The sequence below is a fragment of the Haliotis rufescens genome, unplaced genomic scaffold (assembly GCF_023055435.1).
Source record: "Haliotis rufescens isolate VD_foot unplaced genomic scaffold, xgHalRufe1.0.p SCAF_4, whole genome shotgun sequence".
Classification (NCBI taxonomy): Eukaryota; Metazoa; Mollusca; class Gastropoda; order Lepetellida; family Haliotidae; genus Haliotis; species Haliotis rufescens.
Window position 1 is genome coordinate 26,663,037 of NW_025964112.1, and position 19,374 is coordinate 26,682,410.

Consider the following 19,374-nt stretch of genomic DNA (forward strand, 5'->3'; position numbering starts at 1 on the left):
TCACAACCAGGTTCAACGCTCAGCTACCATGGTTCGTCTCTCCCATCCTGGATCCGCAGGCATGGGACCATCCCAGGACCATATTGTGGGAGAACCTCAATGCCTACGCTTTTCCTCAGACCACCATTCCACCTGTGTTCATTCAGAAGGCGGCATCCACCAATCAACATTGACTGTTTTTGGTCTCGCCCTAATGGCCAACTCAAGGTTGGTTCACAATGCTGGTATTGATCACAGAAAGAAATTTCCATTGCGGGATGATCTTCTCCATCATCACCCCCACCTACTGCACCCGTTGCCCCAAACCCTCCTTCTTTACGTCTGGCTCATCTACATAAGTCGCTTGTCACCAATGGGTATTCGAAGAGGGTAGTCAAGAGCATCACTTAGACTCATTGTTCCTCCACTAAGGCCATATATGACCATGAAAAAGCGTTCCAAGCACATTCTTAAGCTCATGACATCACCAAGCCAACCCCTGCTTCACCTCAACAGGTCGCCAAGCATCTGCAAATTTGAAATCTGCTCAGAAGCTTAAAGGAGCTACAGTCCCTCATTCGGTCCCACAAGCTGACTGATCAGTCGTTTCGATTTAGTCCACCCACATGGGATCTGAACATCCTCCTCCGACATTTGACTTGCTAGCTAATCACCCACTATTCTGCGGGTCTACACCTTTGTTGGGTTGCCTTTTCCTGTCACATTTAATCCACATGAAACTTGACCTGTCGTTTCTACCATGGTCTTGCACATCAATTGTACCATGTCTGCCATTATGGAGGGATGTCTTTTGAAGTCTGATACAGTCTTCTATTACCACTATCTACGTCACATCTCTGTCACTGAAGATCAGGTCCTCCACCCGTGTGGTCCCTTGGTCCTGGTGCAACAACTGACGACTACACACCAGCGCAGATAGACGATATGCGTACCCGCTCCTGTTGTCCAGAACTCTGTATCCTTTATATACAAAATAAATAATGGAATTGCCGCTCGGGTGTTTATTGTCATTACTCGGATTCCCAGACTTGAGTACTCAATTGAGGGTGCGATACCTCGCCTGGTCTTCAACATAGAAGTCGTCATGATCCTCTTGTGGATATATGCTGAATAGATCTCTATTTAAATATTCGCGGTCGTTTGTGTCACAATGCCCTGCGTATAACACAAAACACATGTTATACCCGTATTCATGTCCGTCTAGCTTAAAGGGATCATAGCGCCTGTTACGGTGTGTTTACCCACTCACAAGTTCTGTGCAAAACAAAGTCAAAGAAACCTTGTCCTTTTACAATAATGTGGCAGTGTGCCACTTAAACAACATTTTGTTTTATTTTTAGTGGCATCAAGGTCAACGTGTCATCATAAAATGCTGGAACGTTTCTCTTCCATTTCGTCAACTTTCCGCAGCCATGTGTTTTACTGACTTTAGCTATCTATTTTTGGCAACAAGTTTCATTTTGAGTAATCTCCCGTCCTCTGGTGTTTTGGTCCTGGAAAGCGTTCTCAACTCCATCTGTACCCAAACCAATATAGGGTACTCGAGTACCCGTCACAGCTGTAGTCACCTCCACAAACTTGTACAGTGAGTCCTTAGATGATTCTCATATTACCTGCTGGCAGTGCTGATTTGCTCAGTTTAATCATCTATGGCAAGAATTTCTGAGGATCATATATACTACTCAAAAGAAGTTAAGGATCACCTGATTCTTTCATATTACAATAGTTAATCTCTCATGCCATGACAGATTAACATTACCAATATGAAAGAATCGGGTGATCCTTAACTTCTTTTGAGTAGTATATAGATCCTGCAAAATGTAGAACAGGGGGAAGAGGCCCTAAAAGTGTGTGTGTTTGACTATGACTTTGACAATGCTCAATACAATCACCACTGGTTTGGGACGAGTATGGCATTATACAGATAAAAATCACTCATGCACCACTGGGATAGGATATGGAAAAGAAGGATTCCCATAGCCAAGACTGGCGGGATGGAAGTGTGGCCCAGTTTCATCATGGGAATTGGACACAAATATAACAATAGTTCTATGGAGGTTTACCACATATTGACATGTGTCCTTGGAATTATTCGGAAAACAGGCCTTTAAGGGTGATTGCGGGCATTATGTGCATCTAATAATAATGAAGATAACTAGAATCTGTTGTTTGGAATAATTACCGGTAGGTTTATCATGGGCATCATGATTGCACAGTTAACTAGGTAGCAACTTGCAAGCGCCACTGTCTTCAGTGCTGATATCATTGTTAGTAGTTCAGATTGTTAGTTCACATGCAGCAAATTATTTACATATTCAAATATCACAGAGCATGAATTGTCAATACACCGGTTACTTTCAGCATTCTACAGCGAGAATATACTGACCAATGAGAACCATGCATCTCATTCACATAGTGTTTGAACAGTTTTGAATTTAGGATGTATTTTTTTACCCCGACAAAATGTTGGGGGTATATAGTTATACCAAGGTTCCGTCCGTCTGTCCGTCCGTCTGAAAACTTGTCCACGCGATTTCTCTTAAACTATTCAGGGGATAGGATCATCTCAAACTTAGTACATATAATCTGTGTCATATGGAGGGGTGCAGTCAAAAGAAAAAAATTGTTTTAATTAATTTTCCATTTTTTTATGAATTTTTCAAACCCTAACGTCCGTCCGAAAACTTTGTCCACATGATTTCTCCTAAACTATTCAGTGGATTCATCTCAAACTTAGTACATATAATCTGTGTCATATGAAGGGGTGCAGTCAAAAGAAAAAAATGTTTTTATTAATTTTCCATTTTTTGGGCTCACATTCGAAACTAATCGCCCTTGTTTTTCAGAATATGTACTACGTAAACAAACCCGCATAACGAACTGCTATTTTGTCTATTCATAATAAGTATGGGATTAGAATGTACAAAATGCTGGGACACTATAGCAGAACTCACTTCTACAAACATCGCAAAACTAGGTCATGGGGTCATGATTTATTCCTTTTATTGAACAAGTTCACGGAAAAGTTTGAGGTAATAGGCTTGTATCATGTTCAAGTTCAGTTCAAGTGTAGACACATTTTCAGGCTTATATCGCCACCAACACTTATGATAAGATTGATGTGTTATACTGGAAAAGTAGAATGAGTGGCATTGCCTCTGTAAATTTAATTTGAAGTACATCTAAGTTTCTTGCTTTGTAACTATTTTTGCAAAACTACACTCACGCACAAAAGAAACGCAAGTGGTTTTAAGCAGATAGGTAACAAACACGGAACCATAAATTGATATGAGTTTGAGCATGTAGTGAAGCCTGATGGTGTTATCAATATTTTTGGTTGCATTGTGGAAGCCCCGAGTAAAAACGCAACATAAAAAACGAATCGCAAAAACACACCATTTCGATGAATATGTGGGTATCTTGCACCCATTTCTTGCAAAATAAAAAAATGCACAAACTGTAACGAACTGTAGTGGGTATAAACAATGCCACACCTAACTCAAATTCAGAGAAGCCAGGCTATCGGACGTTTGGAAGCTGGAGAGTCTGTCCAAGATACATAACATAACCACAATTTACCGTCTCCTGCATCGATACAATGCTACACAGACCACAGATGACCTTCCTCGGAGCGGTCATCCTAGGGTCACCCCACCTCGACAAGATTGGCAGATTATACCCATCAACACCAGCGACATCCGTTCCTAACTGCAAGAGAAAGAGCTAGACAGACCATAGGAACACATAATCGACATATTAGCCTGGACACTGATCCGACATCGCTGACCAGCACATCGTGCTGTTCTCCAACCACGGCATCGACAAGCACCACTTCAGTGGGCACAGGGTCATCACAATTGGTGTCATCGTGAGTGGAGGCGTGTCATCTTCTCTGATGAAAGTCGCTTTTGTGTCTCCCATGCAGACGGAAGAGTCAGAATTTGGCGGCGTTGAGGTGATTGTTTCGCTGACAGAAACGTTGTGGAAAGGGATCCATGGGGTGGACCTAGCGTCATGGTATGGGCAGGGATTGGACTGAATGCGAGACTTGGACCCTTGTGCTTTCTGAATGTTGGTCAAGGTCGGGGACACGGCGTCACTGCTCAGCAGTATATCGACCAAGTGATCAGACCCCACGTTGTTCCATTTTTTGCACAACATCAACAACACATTTTCCAGCAGGACAACGCTTATCCCCATGTTGCCAGAGCTACCATGGCCTTTCTGCAACAACACAACATCCGTGTTCTACCGTGGCCAGCCCTCAGCCCTGATCTGAACCCCTACGAACACTTGTGGGATGAGGTTCAAAGGCGTCTGCACAATGTGCGCCCAGTCCCTACAACTGCCGATGAACACAGCTGCTCTGGATGTGTGCAGGAGGATCCCTAGGGCCTTCACAAATCGTCTGATCCACTTAATGTACTGAAGATGTGTGGCAGTGATCAATGCTAATGGTGATCACACCAGGTATTGACTGACATTTTGGGTATTGACCCGAAACTGTGTAAGCCCTTAACATTTGAAAAAAACAATTATGTCATCTGCCTTTTAATCCATTAAACTGCCTTCAGTCAAATTTTTGTCAATCTTGTCCTATTAGTATTTCTTGTCTTTACTGTTGAAAATAACTACATGTATACTGCATACTCGACTTGCGTTTCTTTTGTGTGTGAGTATATTTTGGAACGAGTGTGGTCAGCTATGATGACATTATTCAAACTTCAAAGGCTTTGTGTGCCTTTCGTCACACTAAATAATTTACAAAGACATTTCCCATCAATATTACAAAATGAGAATAATATATAATGCTACAAACCCATGCAAAGTAATGACAAATGTGAGCCCACTGAATGACTTTGGCAACCCAATGAAGCCCAGCGATTTACAAATGTGGGCCCACCTGTTTCGATCAATCTATGACGGAAGAAATGGGCCCACATTTTAGAAAATGGTTATAAGTAAGCCAAGCTTATGAAGCTTAGCGATTTATAAATGTGGTCCCTCCTGTTGCAATCACTATGACGGAAGAATGTCTACCCACTAGGCGATATACAAATGTGGGCCCACTTGTTTCGATCACCATATACATATACATGTATTACGGGAACAATGTGGGCCCACATTTTAGAAAATGGTTATCAATAATTACATGAAATTTAGCGACTAATAAATGTGGTCCCTCCTGTTGCAATCAATATGACTGAAAAACGTCTTCCCACATTTAGGAATTGATTTTCAGTACTAATTAAACAACCCAATGAAGCTAGGTGATATTCAAATGTGGACACTTTTTTCGATCACATATATGACGGGAAAAATGTTTGCCCACATTTTAGAAAATGGTTATCAGTACTAAACCAATCTATGAAGATGTACGGATGGAAAGATAAATATATAATGCATTCAAACATTTAATTAAGAATACGTTTTACCTTAGGGATAAGCTGGGCATTTAATAGCTGGACCAACAACAACGAACAGCGTGACTGATGCCATTTCTCTTAAGTACGAAAACAACGGATATAGCTCCCATTTGAAATTAGATTGACCTCCCTTTCCCGATATGAACCACTGATAATGTGGTTTCGCCCCTATTGTAATAGAAGTAACAATCGAGCACTTGGTAGTAAGTCACATTATTATAAGATTATTCTAATAGTTCTAATAAAAATAAAACCGACATAAAGGTATACATTAATATTACTGCTGGAGCACACAATAGGTATAGCTGGTGCTTGGTACTTTTTATGAGTTCAACATGCAATCTCCCTCTACCCCTGGTGTGCAAGAAGTGATGCCGTTTGCATGGTCATGGGCGATGCTCAATATCACTGCATGAAGTGCAGAGGCACTTCATGTAACAAGAGAAGAGATGTGAGAAGTGCATCAACACATCAGAGAAGACCTTCTCCAAGATGGCCGAGGCTCTGACCAAGGCCAAGAGACATGAGACCGCTAAGAAAAAGGTGGAAAACATCACAGAATCTTCAGCTGACCCATCATCTGTACTCCTCCTGAGTCTCATCCATCAACTGTTGAAAGAATAGCAGGAGATGATGAAGAGCATGTTTGAGACGTAGCTCTCAGTGCTGGTTGAAGAGGACATGGGATAGCTCTGGCAAAGAAAAATTCCCCGGTCACGAGACCACAGAGGGGGATGCCATCTGTCCAACCTTTATATAGGGCCTTCTTCAGATGACCAGCAAGCTGATCCATATGGCCAGCCAACCGACCAGCCAACCAACTAGCCAACCAACCAGCCATCTGACCCGCCGGGTATAAGCCAGCAGGCTTTGCTCTACCAAGAGATAATACCGTACAGGAATTGATGGTATCAAAGGACCAACCAAGCCATCTACCCAGCCGACAAGCGAGATTAAGACACCATACGGTTGTTACACAGACTCCGACTGTCATCGTACAGACTACATGGGCCAGCCGCCCACCACTGCTACACCACAGACTCCATGCCAACCATCCAGCAACTCGGCTTACCGTATAATCTTCATCAACCAGCATATCCCAAGAGAGATGCCTGGACTACACGGGATCGTCCAGTTAACAGTTCAACCGCCCAAGAGGACAACCACAGCACGGCTATCATTACTCACCTACCATCACAAGCTGCACGGAGTTGATTGAAGAACTCTACCATCTTATGCTTGTACTCCAATCTCCTATGACACAGAATTCGCCACCCCAGATGACGAGAACATGGAGGATGTCATGCTCCTACATCTTCTCAACACATCCACCAGACATTTGCCTTGGCCGAGTTATGCAGGCAAGGTAGTAGACCAGATAACGGAAAGTTAGACATGATGAACGACTACCCTTATCTCCATTGAAGCGGAGGGTGTATAGTAAACATGATACTCCACTTCCAGATTATCAAAGTTTAAAGCTAGTACGCAAATAGTCAGATCGCAGGACTGACTCTCAAGTCTGATGCTCGTAATATCAATCACTGGATTGTTTGTTTGTTTGTTGTTTAATGCCGCACTCAGCAATATTCCAGCTATATGACAGCAGTGTGTAAATAATCGAGTCTCTACCAGACAATCCAATGATTGACATCATGAGCATCGATCCACATAATTGAGATCGATGACATGCATCAACCAAGTCAACGAGCCTGACCACCCGATCCTTTTACGACAAGCATAGTCGCCTTTTACAGCAGGCATGGGTTGCTGAAGACCTATTCTACCCCGAATCTTGACGGGTCTACTGGATTGTCAGAGCTTGACCTGATTATTCCAAATTCTGGATGCCTTCACAACTATTATGAGTTCAACGTCAACAAATACCAGCAGAGATTTCTTCAAGAGCTGTTTCCAGCTAAACCAAGAGGTTGATAATGTCACAACCAATTTCTGCTCCCAAGACTTTCAACGCCAAATTGGGACATATAGACGAAGTCAGACAAGATACAAGGAACGATTTCAAGCATCAAATATTCCAAGACACACGGATCTCCCCCACCCCCCAGAAGCGTACCAGGGATCAGAAGGACTCTTCATACAAAACAGCCTCCTAAGAAGTTTGTCCCCCCTGGGTTAGATTTTTTCCAACCGTGTCGGGGATACGACGACAAGTGGCAGTTTTTTACAGGAATCAACTGCATTTCAAGAAACATCCTATCTTGAAATCTCAAGCTGTTGGACGCAGTTTTCATCTAGTCGGAGCCAAGCTAATGGCAGCAGATCTTACTGTCAGGAAGCTACTAATGAAGCAAGCCATTCGGAGACGAGTGGAGACAAATAAGACCAAGGTTTTATTCTATGGTATTCATAGTTCCGAAGAAGAATACTACCGACATGAGAATCGACCTAAAGACCCTCAACACCGGACCATTCGTATCTTTTTTCATGGGGCTCAACTTGCTCCTACACTAGCAACATCACAGCTCTACTGTAGAGCTTGAAACTAGTTGACTCAACTTACTTGATTACAGTTTACTGTGCAAGAAGAATTACATGTCATGACTCATGTGTCAAGACTGACTGTAAACATTGTTTGACGGTAATCAGGTCAGCTGACGTAGTGGGATTCGTGCAGTATATTGTACAGACTGTCTTACATAATTGCTTATGCGTAACTCTACAACCACTCGACCTGACGCCTGTCGCTGTACATCATGGAGCTGATTCACAACTACAGCGATGCCTGCATGCACAGTGAATGAGACACCATGCACCATCGTCCCCCGATAAAACAACAGGAACGCTTTGGGAACGTTTCGTCATGTCCCGACACGAGCGGAGAATCGACTGAAGTAGCAGACTGACTCCGTCAGTCGGCTTCAAGGGAGACATATTCACGGGGAACTGAACATCCTTGCCGACAGCTTTCCTGCCAAGGAATGGCAACAGAATGGATCTTACATCCCCAGATTTTGCTTGGTCCAACTTAGTTTACCTTGGCTGCCTAGTCAATCCTTCATAGTCCGAGACTACTCTAATTCTAGGCAACTTAATGTCTCTACAGGATATGACCTTCAGAAAAAGGCTGATTCTACGTCCACTACAGACATGGATCAACTCTAAATGATCTAACAGCCTAGAGATCCATACTCAGTTCCCTCCAATATTACTATGAGACCTCCATTGGTGGAATCACAGAGTGCATGTGATGAGCTGCATCCCTCTGACTTATCTGATGCCACAACACCATCTATTCACAGATGCGTCAGATTTGGAATGGTGAGCCCATCAAACAGCATTACTTTTACACCAGACTGGCTTTCGGATGTAGATCAAGCCCCAAGATTTTTGACACCTTGTAGCAAAGCCTTATGCTGGATGCTCGAGCACAACTATGAGATCCAGCATGTACTACACCCCCTCGACGACTTCCTGGCTGTGGCCCACCTGGATACGATGCTAATCAAACTATGCAGACCATCCTGAAGGTGTCAAAAAATTAAATATTCCACTAGCAGCTCATAAGACCCAAGGACCTGTTACTCTCGTCGAATATTTGGGCATCATATTAGATTCTGGCACTATGACTGCACGCCTTCCAGAGAACAAAGTGACTAGAATTGCCGAGATATTGTAAACATTCTCCAGACGAAGGAAGGGTACCAAGAGAGAACTGTTTTCGCTATAGGGACATTTGAATTACGCCTGCCGTGTGATTCTGCCTGGGAGGTCATTTGTGTCATACCTCATCCAACTCTCCACAACAGTGAGTTGCACCATCATGTCAGCTTATCAAAGGAATGTCAGACCGATCTCACCATGTGGAACAAGTTCCTCACAAGCTGGAATGGCATTTCTCTTTTCCATGACAGGTAGTGACTGACACACAAGACTTTAATCTATTCACTGATGCAGCAGCCACAGTTGGACATGGAGGCTACTTTCAAGGTGCTTGGTTTGCTGAGAAGTGGCCTGAGAGTGTGATTGACTTTTTAGCCACTGGCACATCTATGGCATCTATGGCGTTCACAATTTTGTCGTCTTGGCTAAACATGTACCGGGTGTTCATAATGACAGATTCCCTTTCTCGGCTGCAGTTCAAGAGATTTCGAGCCCTGGTTCCACAAGCAGATGTATCACCACACCAGTGCCCACCCAGCTCTCAGGTCATGTGGACTTAAACTACTACCTCAATCACCTGTGGTCAGCAGCCATCAGCCAAGGAACCAGGTCTGCCTACAATACTGGTTTCAACTGCTACATGAACTTCCTCCTGAAGTTTGGTCTTTTCTGCACCCTATCAAGATTCATATTGCCAATTGCAATTTTGCCTAATGGGGTTATAATTCTTTTCATCCATCTCTTGATGGTTTGTTCAATTTCAAAGATTTTGCTTTCAAAGTTAAGTTTAATCATTTTATCTCGATTAGTAGAAAAAATTATGCCTAGAATTCTAAAGGTTTCAGGGTTCCATTCAAGGTTTAAGTCTTGTCTAAATTTGATATTACTATTTTTTTTGGAGCCTATCCAGATTATTTGAGTTTTATCAAAATTTATTCTTAATCCAGAGATATTTGCAAAGATATCAAGAGTGTCTATGGTAGCCTCGAAGGATCTCTTAGAACCGTCCAAAAGAAATTCTATATCATCTGCATATTGCGCAATTAAATAATCTTTACCGTTTATAGTTAAGCCCTGAATATCTTTATTTTTTTTCACAAGAATTGCGAGAATTTCTGCACAAAGCAGAAAAATATAAGGAGATAATGGATCCCCCTGCCTACAGCCACGGCCGACTGGTATCCAAGGTGACATATTTCCATTTATAATTAGGCTAGACCTGATATCTTTATAGAGTATAGATATCCATTTAGAAATACTTTCGCCAAATCCAAAAAATTTCAGGTTTTTAAAGATGAAAGACCAGGAGACAGAGTCAAATGCTTTCTCAAAATCAACTAGAAGTAGCATACCTGGCATTTGTTTAGATTCTGTGTATAAGAGTAGATCATATATCAGGCGGATGTTGTCTCCGATATATCTTCCAGACATGAAGCCAGTTTGGTCTTCACTGATTATCTGAGGCAATACTTTTTTAAATCTATCTGCAATCACAGAAGATAAAAGTTTATATATGGAGTTTAACAGGGTAATCGGGCGCCAATTTTTTATGAATTGTCTCGGTTTATCTTTTTTGGGGATACAGGTGATGATGCCTTGCTTCTGGGTGATTGACAAGTTTCCAGTTTCATAGCTATAATTAATTGTTCTAAGTATGAAGTCTCCCAGATCAAGCCAAAACATTTTGAAAAATTCATATGAAAAACCATCTGACCCTGGACTTTTGTTATTCTTGGATCTTTTAAGAGCTGCTAGCAACTCATTCTTAGTAATACATCCTTCGATAAGATCAGATTCAGATGTTTTAAGTTTAGGAACATCATATTCTAGAAGTAAATCATCAAGGTTTATATCATTAATCGTGTGATCTCTAGAAGTATACAGGTTTTGATAGAAATTGGTTGCTTCATGTATAATATCCTTGGTGTCATTTAGTACAGTTCCATCTTTTGTTTCTATTTCCTTCATATTTTTGCTGATATAGTTTCTACTTTCCAGATTACAGAAATATTTTTTTTACTTATAGTTTCACCTTCATCTATCCATCTTGCCTTTGATCTCACTAATATACCATCCAATCTTTTTTTTCGCAATTGTTGCAATTCAATCTTTTTAGTTTCTAGATCATTAGCAGTATTTTCATCATAATTGTTTTCTAGTACATCAATTTCTGCTGTTAAGTCATTTTCTTTTTTGGTCATTTGTTTTTTTATAAATGAAGAATAGGCTATTGATTTGCCCCTAATTTTCATGAGGAGAGTTTCCATAAAAAGGTGATCATCAATCTGGAATTGCAGGTTATCATTAGGGACTTGGTCAATGGCATCCTGATTATAGACTGGTATAGCATATTCTATCTTTACATCAGATATTACCTGTTTTATTTGTTCAACATACTTGTGATCTTGTAGCAAGGAGTTGTTAAATTTCCAATAGGTTTTCCTTTTGGTGTTTCTTTCAATATTCATGGTAAAATTTATAAATGAATGGTCTGTTCTGTAACCTGGATTTATCTTGACATTGGTAACATTACTACACAGATTTTCAGAAACAAGGAAAAAATCTAACCTGGCCTGTTTTATAGGATTTGAACGTCTCCATGTATATTGCCTTGAGTCTTGGTTATTTTCTCGCCAGATGTCAATTAGGTTAAGTTCTCCTATCAGTTCTAAAAGCTGTTCTCTGGCCTTAGGGTTGTTAATATTTTTGTAATTGTTTGTATCTTTATCAGGGTCAAGCACCAGATTAAAGTCTCCACCTAATATGTTACTGCTATTTCCATATTCCTTAAATTTTGTCAATATCATCTTATAGAAATCAGGTGTGTCGGTGTTTGGGCCATAAATAGTTCCAACCGACATTCGATTACCATTCAAAGTTATGTCAATCAATAAAAAGTTGCCGGAGCCATCTTTAAATACATGGTGAATCTTATACTCTACATTACAGTCTAATAATAGAGCTACACCTCTAGCTTGGCTAGAATGACAGTTAAGAATCACATCATAGCCCCACATGGATCTTACATATTTTTCTTCCCCAAATGTGAAATGTGTATCTTGTGTATCTTATCAAATCAATGCTCATTTCAAAACTTAATTTCCTTTTCCTTACCCTTCCTAGTCCCCCAGATGAATTCCTTAGAAAGATAAATACTATTCTTTTCAAGTTTTTATGGGATAATAAACCAGACAAAATAAAGAGAACAGTTGCTTGTAAACCTATTTCCCTTGGAGGACTTGGTATGATAGATATTTTTCATATGTTGACGCTTTGAAAATAATCTGGATAAAAAAGTTACTAAATGTTGATTTGGAAAAGAAATGGAAAATTTTAATGACTGATACTACTCCTGAATTTCCTGATCTACTATTTATGGGAAGTGATTTTCCACTTAAGCTTGCTAAAAAAACTAAAAACCAATTTTGGAAAGATTGTTTTACTGCCTTTTCTAAATATAGCAATAAAATAAAACCCAATAATTATGAAGAGTTCCTAAGGGAACCTCTGCTATACAATAAAAACATTATTATAAATGGCAAATCATTAGATAACAAAACCTTTCATCTCAATAATATACACAGCATACATTGCTTGCTAAACAATGATGGAAATTTTATGACATTGCAACAATTCTGTAATAAATACTTCAATATAAATTTTCTTGAATTTTATGGTATTACAAGATCAGTAAATACATACATGATACAATTAGGTTTTAATAAAGACCTGCATCTGGAAACAACAAACAATACAAATATATCTATTGCCAATCTCTTTTCATGTAAAAAAGGCTCAAAGAAATATTACTATGTAATAAGTCAAACCGATGAAAGCTTAAAAGTTATTGACAAGTGGGAAGAGGAACTTTTAATGGATATGAACTGGCCTAGCTTATTTATCAGAGCACACAAAACTACTCCAGACCCGAAACTTAGATGGTTTCAGCTTAGATTGCTCCATAGAATTCTACCTGTTAATACTTATCTACTCAAGATGCATATTGTTGACAACTGTCTATGTACTTTCTGTAATGCCGAGCCAGAATCTATCCAACATCTGTTTTGGGACTGTAGGGTAAGCAAAAATTTCTGGAAAAGATTTTCACAATGGATTGAATCCAAGTGTCCACATACTGGCAAGATAAATCTTACTTCAGACCTAATTCTTTTTGGCTTTTCAAAACATTTCCACACTGATGATATTTTTGATCTGATACTCTTATTGGCCAAATTTCACATTTATAGATGCAAAATGAAAAATAACCAACCAACCATTACACATTTCCAAAATGAGGTTAAATATTATTACCAACTAGAAAAATATAGACACTTTAATAAAGCCAAACAGACTGAATTCTATACGAAATGGGCTCCTTATGAAAACCTTTTGAAAATATAAACATTTGCTATTCCAAAACTTTACTAAATATATATCCTGCATCCTGTCTTCATAAGTACTAAAGCTTCTAGTGAGTGTGAATGTGTGTATGGATGTGTGCGAATGATAAGTACTTTCTGAAAAAACCCTGGTCATGTATTTTGACTCTCATCCAAACATGATGTACTTTTACCGGGAACAATAAAAAAAAAAAAAAAAAAAAAAAAAAAAAAAAAAAAAAAGATTCATATTGCCCCCAGTTGACAACTCTATTCGACGAGGCCAGTTCTGGAGCCTTAAACAGACTACAAGCCTTGATGAGGGGATACAAGAAACTGCAGGCAACTTCTTCCAGGAAACGCCTTCCTATCACCTATCCTTTATTAAGTAAGATCGTGTACCAACTCTGTGCAGGTATTTTCGGACCTTATGATGACTTTGTGATGGAATGCATGTGTGTGACAGCCTTCTTTGGCTTTCTTCAATGTGGAGAATTCACCTGCTCTACTAAGTTTGATCACCGAGTTCATATTAGTATGAGAGACATTGAATTTGATCATTATAAGAGAAAATGTGTCCTAATGCTGAAAGCTTCTAAGACCGATCCCTTCCAGAAAGGAGTACCCATTTCCCTGTTTGGCTACAGTACTGGTATTTGTCCATATACTTGCTTGAAGAGACTTCATCACATAAACACACAGTGCAGAGCCAAGCCTTCAGATCCATTGTTTGTCAAATGCAACCTTGCACCGATCAGCAGAGCTTCTTTCTTGTACTGGCTGAGCATAGACTTAGCTAGGACAGGTCTTGATTCCAAAGAGTACTCTGGACATTCTTTCAGAATTGGTGCACCTACTACGGCTGCCAGTGCGTGCATCAAAGACCACCTCATCAAGACGATGGGCCGTTGGAGTTCAGATTGTTTTACTCGATATATACGGACTCCGGAAGCCACTCTGAGCCAAGCCCAGAGATCTTTGTGTAGAATGTAGACTTGTCGTTACTACGGACTCTTGTGTTACTGTGTTACTTTATGCAATCTGTTGATAGCCTACTGTCCCTTACAGTATAGGAGTCAGCATTCCAATAATTATAAGGACTATGTGTCACGCCTTTATGTTTGTGTACCATGGTGACTATCTTGTGTTTATACTTTGACTGTAGTCTACTTAATGCTGGACATTATGATTATAACGCTGTGATGATCATGTGCGGGCTTGGGCCCATATCCCTCGTACAGACTTACAGGACTGTGTACGTTGAGACCCTTCATCACACCTTGGACTGTGCTAGACTTACCCTGGTGTGTTTAGACCCATTTGGTCATTTTTTCTCTCGATCATCAGCGTATAACTGTGGATTACATTCATGGGACTCCCTAAATTCTTCTTTTATTTGTGTTTGAACATGTGTTCTTCCTACTTATTCTTTGTCCATTCCATGTGTAGATTTTAATTTTCTCCAACTCCATCCTTTGGGGGCTCTCAGTTGCACACAACCTCATTTGGGCTTTCCATGCCCTGCATACTGTATAGGAATGGCTTGTGGCGCCCAAAGTACGTTTCTTCCAAATTTACAGTCCAGGGCCGGCACGGTCTCAGGACTTGTTCATTACCCGCAGGGTAACTAGCATTCATTCAATCAGGTCGGCACAACCCTCATCTCTTCATTCATACCCACAGGGTTTTTCATTCATACCCACAGGGTATGTTTTTACACTGGTGGATGTGGTGTGGTAGGTTTCATACTCTTGATATGTGAAACACCTGCACCGGTGGATGCGGTGTGGTGGTCGAGCTTCCGAAAAAGGCCTAGGCAGGGAATCTGGGGTGATGAGTGATCTTCACACGAAAGCTGGTCTAGATAGAATGAAATGTTAGAGAGATACGAGAGACACTCCCTTGTCCTGCTACTGTTAATTTCTACTCAGTTTAGGGGCACTATATTCCACATCAGTGCACAGTATTCTGGAAGTTTACATATCACACTAGCATCTAAATTTAGTAATGTCCTTAAAGCTGCTTACATTAAACAGTACAACATTCCTGACAAATAATCACTGTCCAAATACAATGCAATGAGCGTCTACCGAATCCCAAGAGAAACAATGTAACATAGTTACAATAAAATACACTGCCATGTAACAATATTATAATCTATCGAAATCTGCAAAGTTGTATTTTCCCATGAAACTTGCACTTTCAGGCATCAATATATAGATCTATAATGTAAATCTTGTTCTTCAGCTGATGTTGGGAGTTGAGATCAGAGGTATTCGTGAGCCCTGCTCACTTTTTGCCTTGTTTTTATGGTTGACTAGATCCTGTGCAGGATGTGAACAGATTATCTTGAGGGATGAGGATAGTGGCTTTCGAGTGGTCTGTCCACCCAGGGGTATTTTGATGGATTACATCAGTGAGACACATCTCATCTGAACTTGCCACTCAAGAACAGGGGCCCGGTGCATTTAAGCCGGTACCAGATCCCTAAACTGTTCAGTGCTTCAGCGGCAGTTGCTGGATCATGGAGAACATCCTTGTCTGCCTTCTATGACAACAGGTAGAAGTTCTGTCAGAGGCGCATTAGATGGGGAGTGGTGTGGGATCTGTACTTACTCCTTTTAAAGATACAGTTATGCTCTAACATTGGTCCTACAGCACGACAGGCTGTCTATTGGAGATGACCCTGTCCTTAAACGGATCATCAGACATTTCTGCTGGAATTTCCCAAATGGAGCTATTTGGTTGTTCTCTCCATTGAGGACATCACAGTTTGGGAATTGGATGCAGATATAACAGTAATTCTATGGCAATTTACCACATATTTGCAAAAGTCTTTGGCATCATTCTGGAAACAGCCAAATATTAGTCAACACAACCAGAATAGTTTGTTTGGAATGATTAGGTACTCCAGAAATATTGGATTTAACAGAAAAAGGCACAATTTTGGTGGGAATCAGAGTTTGGGGTTAAATTTTCTCTTTAGATTCAGTAGACTAATAACCATCCAGGGTATTACTAGATGTCAGAACCCACCAATCCTTTGGGTATAGTCTGTCACTGATGTGATAGAGGTTTTGTATATCATACAATAGTTAACATTGTTATGATTTAAAGAATACTACCTCTTTTACGACAGGAGTAATCCCACCCAGTCCACAATAATATGCATCTAGGATGCTGATGTTAGAAAGAAGTGAAGACTGGTTATGGATAGTTGACAGTGAAAAGGACTTCTGATTTATTACAATAAATTTTGTGTGGTGACAGCTGAAATATGGAACTTCTATAAATTCTTAACAATGACTGTTCTTTGACATTTCTTCAAGTTGGCTACAGAGGCTTGTGGTTAATTCTTAATTGAATCACAAGAATCTGTTGACTGACCTTCATGACGTGCATCTATGTTATGAGTGAATGAGTGAGTGAGTGAGATGGGTTTAACTCTGCTTTTAACAGTATTCCAGTTACAATATGGCTTAATATGGGAAGCAAGCCCAAAATGATGCATGTCTCAGATGTTTATACCACTTTGGTGAAACCCAGGGGCATGTATATGGTGCTGAAAAACTTACAAACATAATCAAAGCCACAATCACAGGTTTCAGGCATGCCCAGGGGACGCAACTTGGCACATCGATTGCTGCACCTTAGACGACTGCGCCACCTGTGCCCACCCTTTGAGTGTCACTGAACGAAATGTACCTGTGATGACAAATGCTGTCATATATAAAATAAACTAAGGGTAGTTTTACTGTCATCTGCAGTCATTTGTTATTATTATTCAGTTTAGTGTAAGACACTCTGAACTTTATAAGTTGGCTCCCCTGGGCTCCAGTTGGCCGGCTTAAATTTAATTTTTTTTAATTAAACAATGAACAAATATGATACCACATGTAATTGAAGGGCATCCTTTTTTGACAGGAGCTTGCAGAACCTAGTAAGCAACTTTTAGAAGACACAACAAAAAGGCATGAAGAACCACAGAAAGACACTGACAATGATGGATTTGATCCAGAGAAGTAAGTTTCATAGTCACTGCTTGCCGCTGCATATTCATTACATTGTATAAGCACCACTAAGAACAGAAGACAAATTATGTAAAATAATAGCTTTTTCTTTTTCTGCATCATTGTGCTCACATGATTAGTTTGTGAATGTTAGTTAACTGAGTATTGTTTTGGGTTTATTGTCTTTCTGTTCTGTCAGCTTGATGTTTGTCAGTCATTTATCAGCCATTCTTAAGGAAACCAGTTGCCTAACATGAATTTTTGCATCAAAATTTGCATGTATCCAATTTTTATAAAACAATATGCAGGTGTGGTGTTGATAGTGTCATGATCACCAAATTGTTTACTTCCTTGGCAATCATTAATGGTTGTTGTTGTTGTTGTTGCACTGTGTTTGTTTCTGTGGCAAGTGTAAGTGGTGAAGAATCTCGCTCCCAAGAGGATGACAGTGTGGAGGATGATGAAGATGAAGAAGACAGTGTTAAAAGAAATGAGAGCCCCCTGCACTTTAACCCTACACATGGTCCCTCGTGCGAGGTTGATAGGTAACTCTGTCTGTGTGTATGGTCTAACTCTGTTTGTTGGCAGTACATGGAATATATATATGCTTACAAGTTTCTATGTAACATTACGACATCCTGTAGTTATAATGAACACTGATATAACATACAATTGGTCTGTAATGAACTATTTCAAAAGATTTCTATGTATTATCATGTACACTTCACATAAATAACAAATTATCTTTAACAAATTGATGGTTGTACAGTGCACTGATATTCTTGTCCCTAACAGACCTGAATATCAGTATTTTCATATGTGAGTTTTGAGCTGGTCAAACAGTCAGTGTCAAAAGAGTCATCATCAGCGATAAATCAAACAATGGAAATTTAGTCTTTTATAGGTATTTAGAAGTTGGGAGAACATGAATACATGACACTTTTTATGGACAGCAACTTTTTATACTTTGCACAATGTTTCTCCTTCATCAGGTGAATGCCGAGTAAGTGCATAGAGTACTACCGGTATATATAGGATAGGATTAATGTGCAAAGATAAAAATATAATGTCAAAGCTAATGAGATTAACAGGAGAGGAGTACTTAAGTACACTGAAGGTGTACTGGTGATAAGGATCTGACTATTGTCACACAAGCAATAAGGTAATCAAGATGTCCATTGTGGTAGATGATGTGATTGTATAGCACAGTGGAGTACACACTGGGTAGGTTGATACCCTGGTCTCTGTTCATTGCTGGCTTCTTTCTTTTGATTTCTATTCTTTCTTGAAGTTTCCTCTTTTTTTTGATGCTCAATGTATATTGAGTGAGTTTATAATGATAAGTTAAACTGCTATGTTGTCATTAGCATACGTGCATATTTACATGTTGGATTAATTCCAGCATCATTTGGTACCAGCACATCAGTAATCGTGTGTTGTTTCATTATTATGTTAACATGAGTTCAACAGTATTAGCCAGAATGCAATCTTATTTCAGCTTCTTAGCGGGTAAGTGTAACACTAACCACCCAGTTATGTATTAATATTATTACGAGTATCTATAGTAAGTCAAACTGTCAGTAATACATCCTGAGTGATTCTATTTATAGTAACTTAGATAAGGCAACTTCCCAGAATGCCAAGGTACGAGCATGCGCAGCAGCGCTTTAATGTCAGCCATCTTGTACATGTTTTGTAAACAATGACAAGCAATTTTGCTCCCATACGGATGAGCAAATAGTAAGAACCAAGTGTCAAGTTTCAAGCAGGATATCCAGCCTGGATAATACGCATAGTTGAGTGGCAAGTACGTGCGAGAATCCAGAAATTTTGGTAACAACACACATGGCCGCACCAGACATGAGGGTGCCTCGGCTAAGATACTGGTATCTACCCTCTAAGTACAGTTGATAGTTGCCCGTATGCTGTATTTCC

The 19,374-nt window shown here is 39.9% G+C and overlaps 1 protein-coding gene across 2 annotated transcripts in view; it reads left to right on the forward strand.

Annotated features, from left to right (window-relative positions):
- Window positions 1–19,374, forward strand: part of LOC124115107 (islet cell autoantigen 1-like) — a 353,911-nt gene that overhangs the window by 168,996 nt on the left and 165,541 nt on the right. The window contains exons 8-9 of one of the 2 annotated variants that reach the window (XM_046475926.2): window positions 17,354–17,451; window positions 17,850–17,984. In XM_046475926.2, coding sequence (XP_046331882.1) covers window positions 17,354–17,451; window positions 17,850–17,984 — 233 coding nt within the window. The remainder of the gene's footprint in view (window positions 1–17,353; window positions 17,452–17,849; window positions 17,985–19,374) is intronic. The other variant, XM_046475927.2, reaches the window with a different exon arrangement.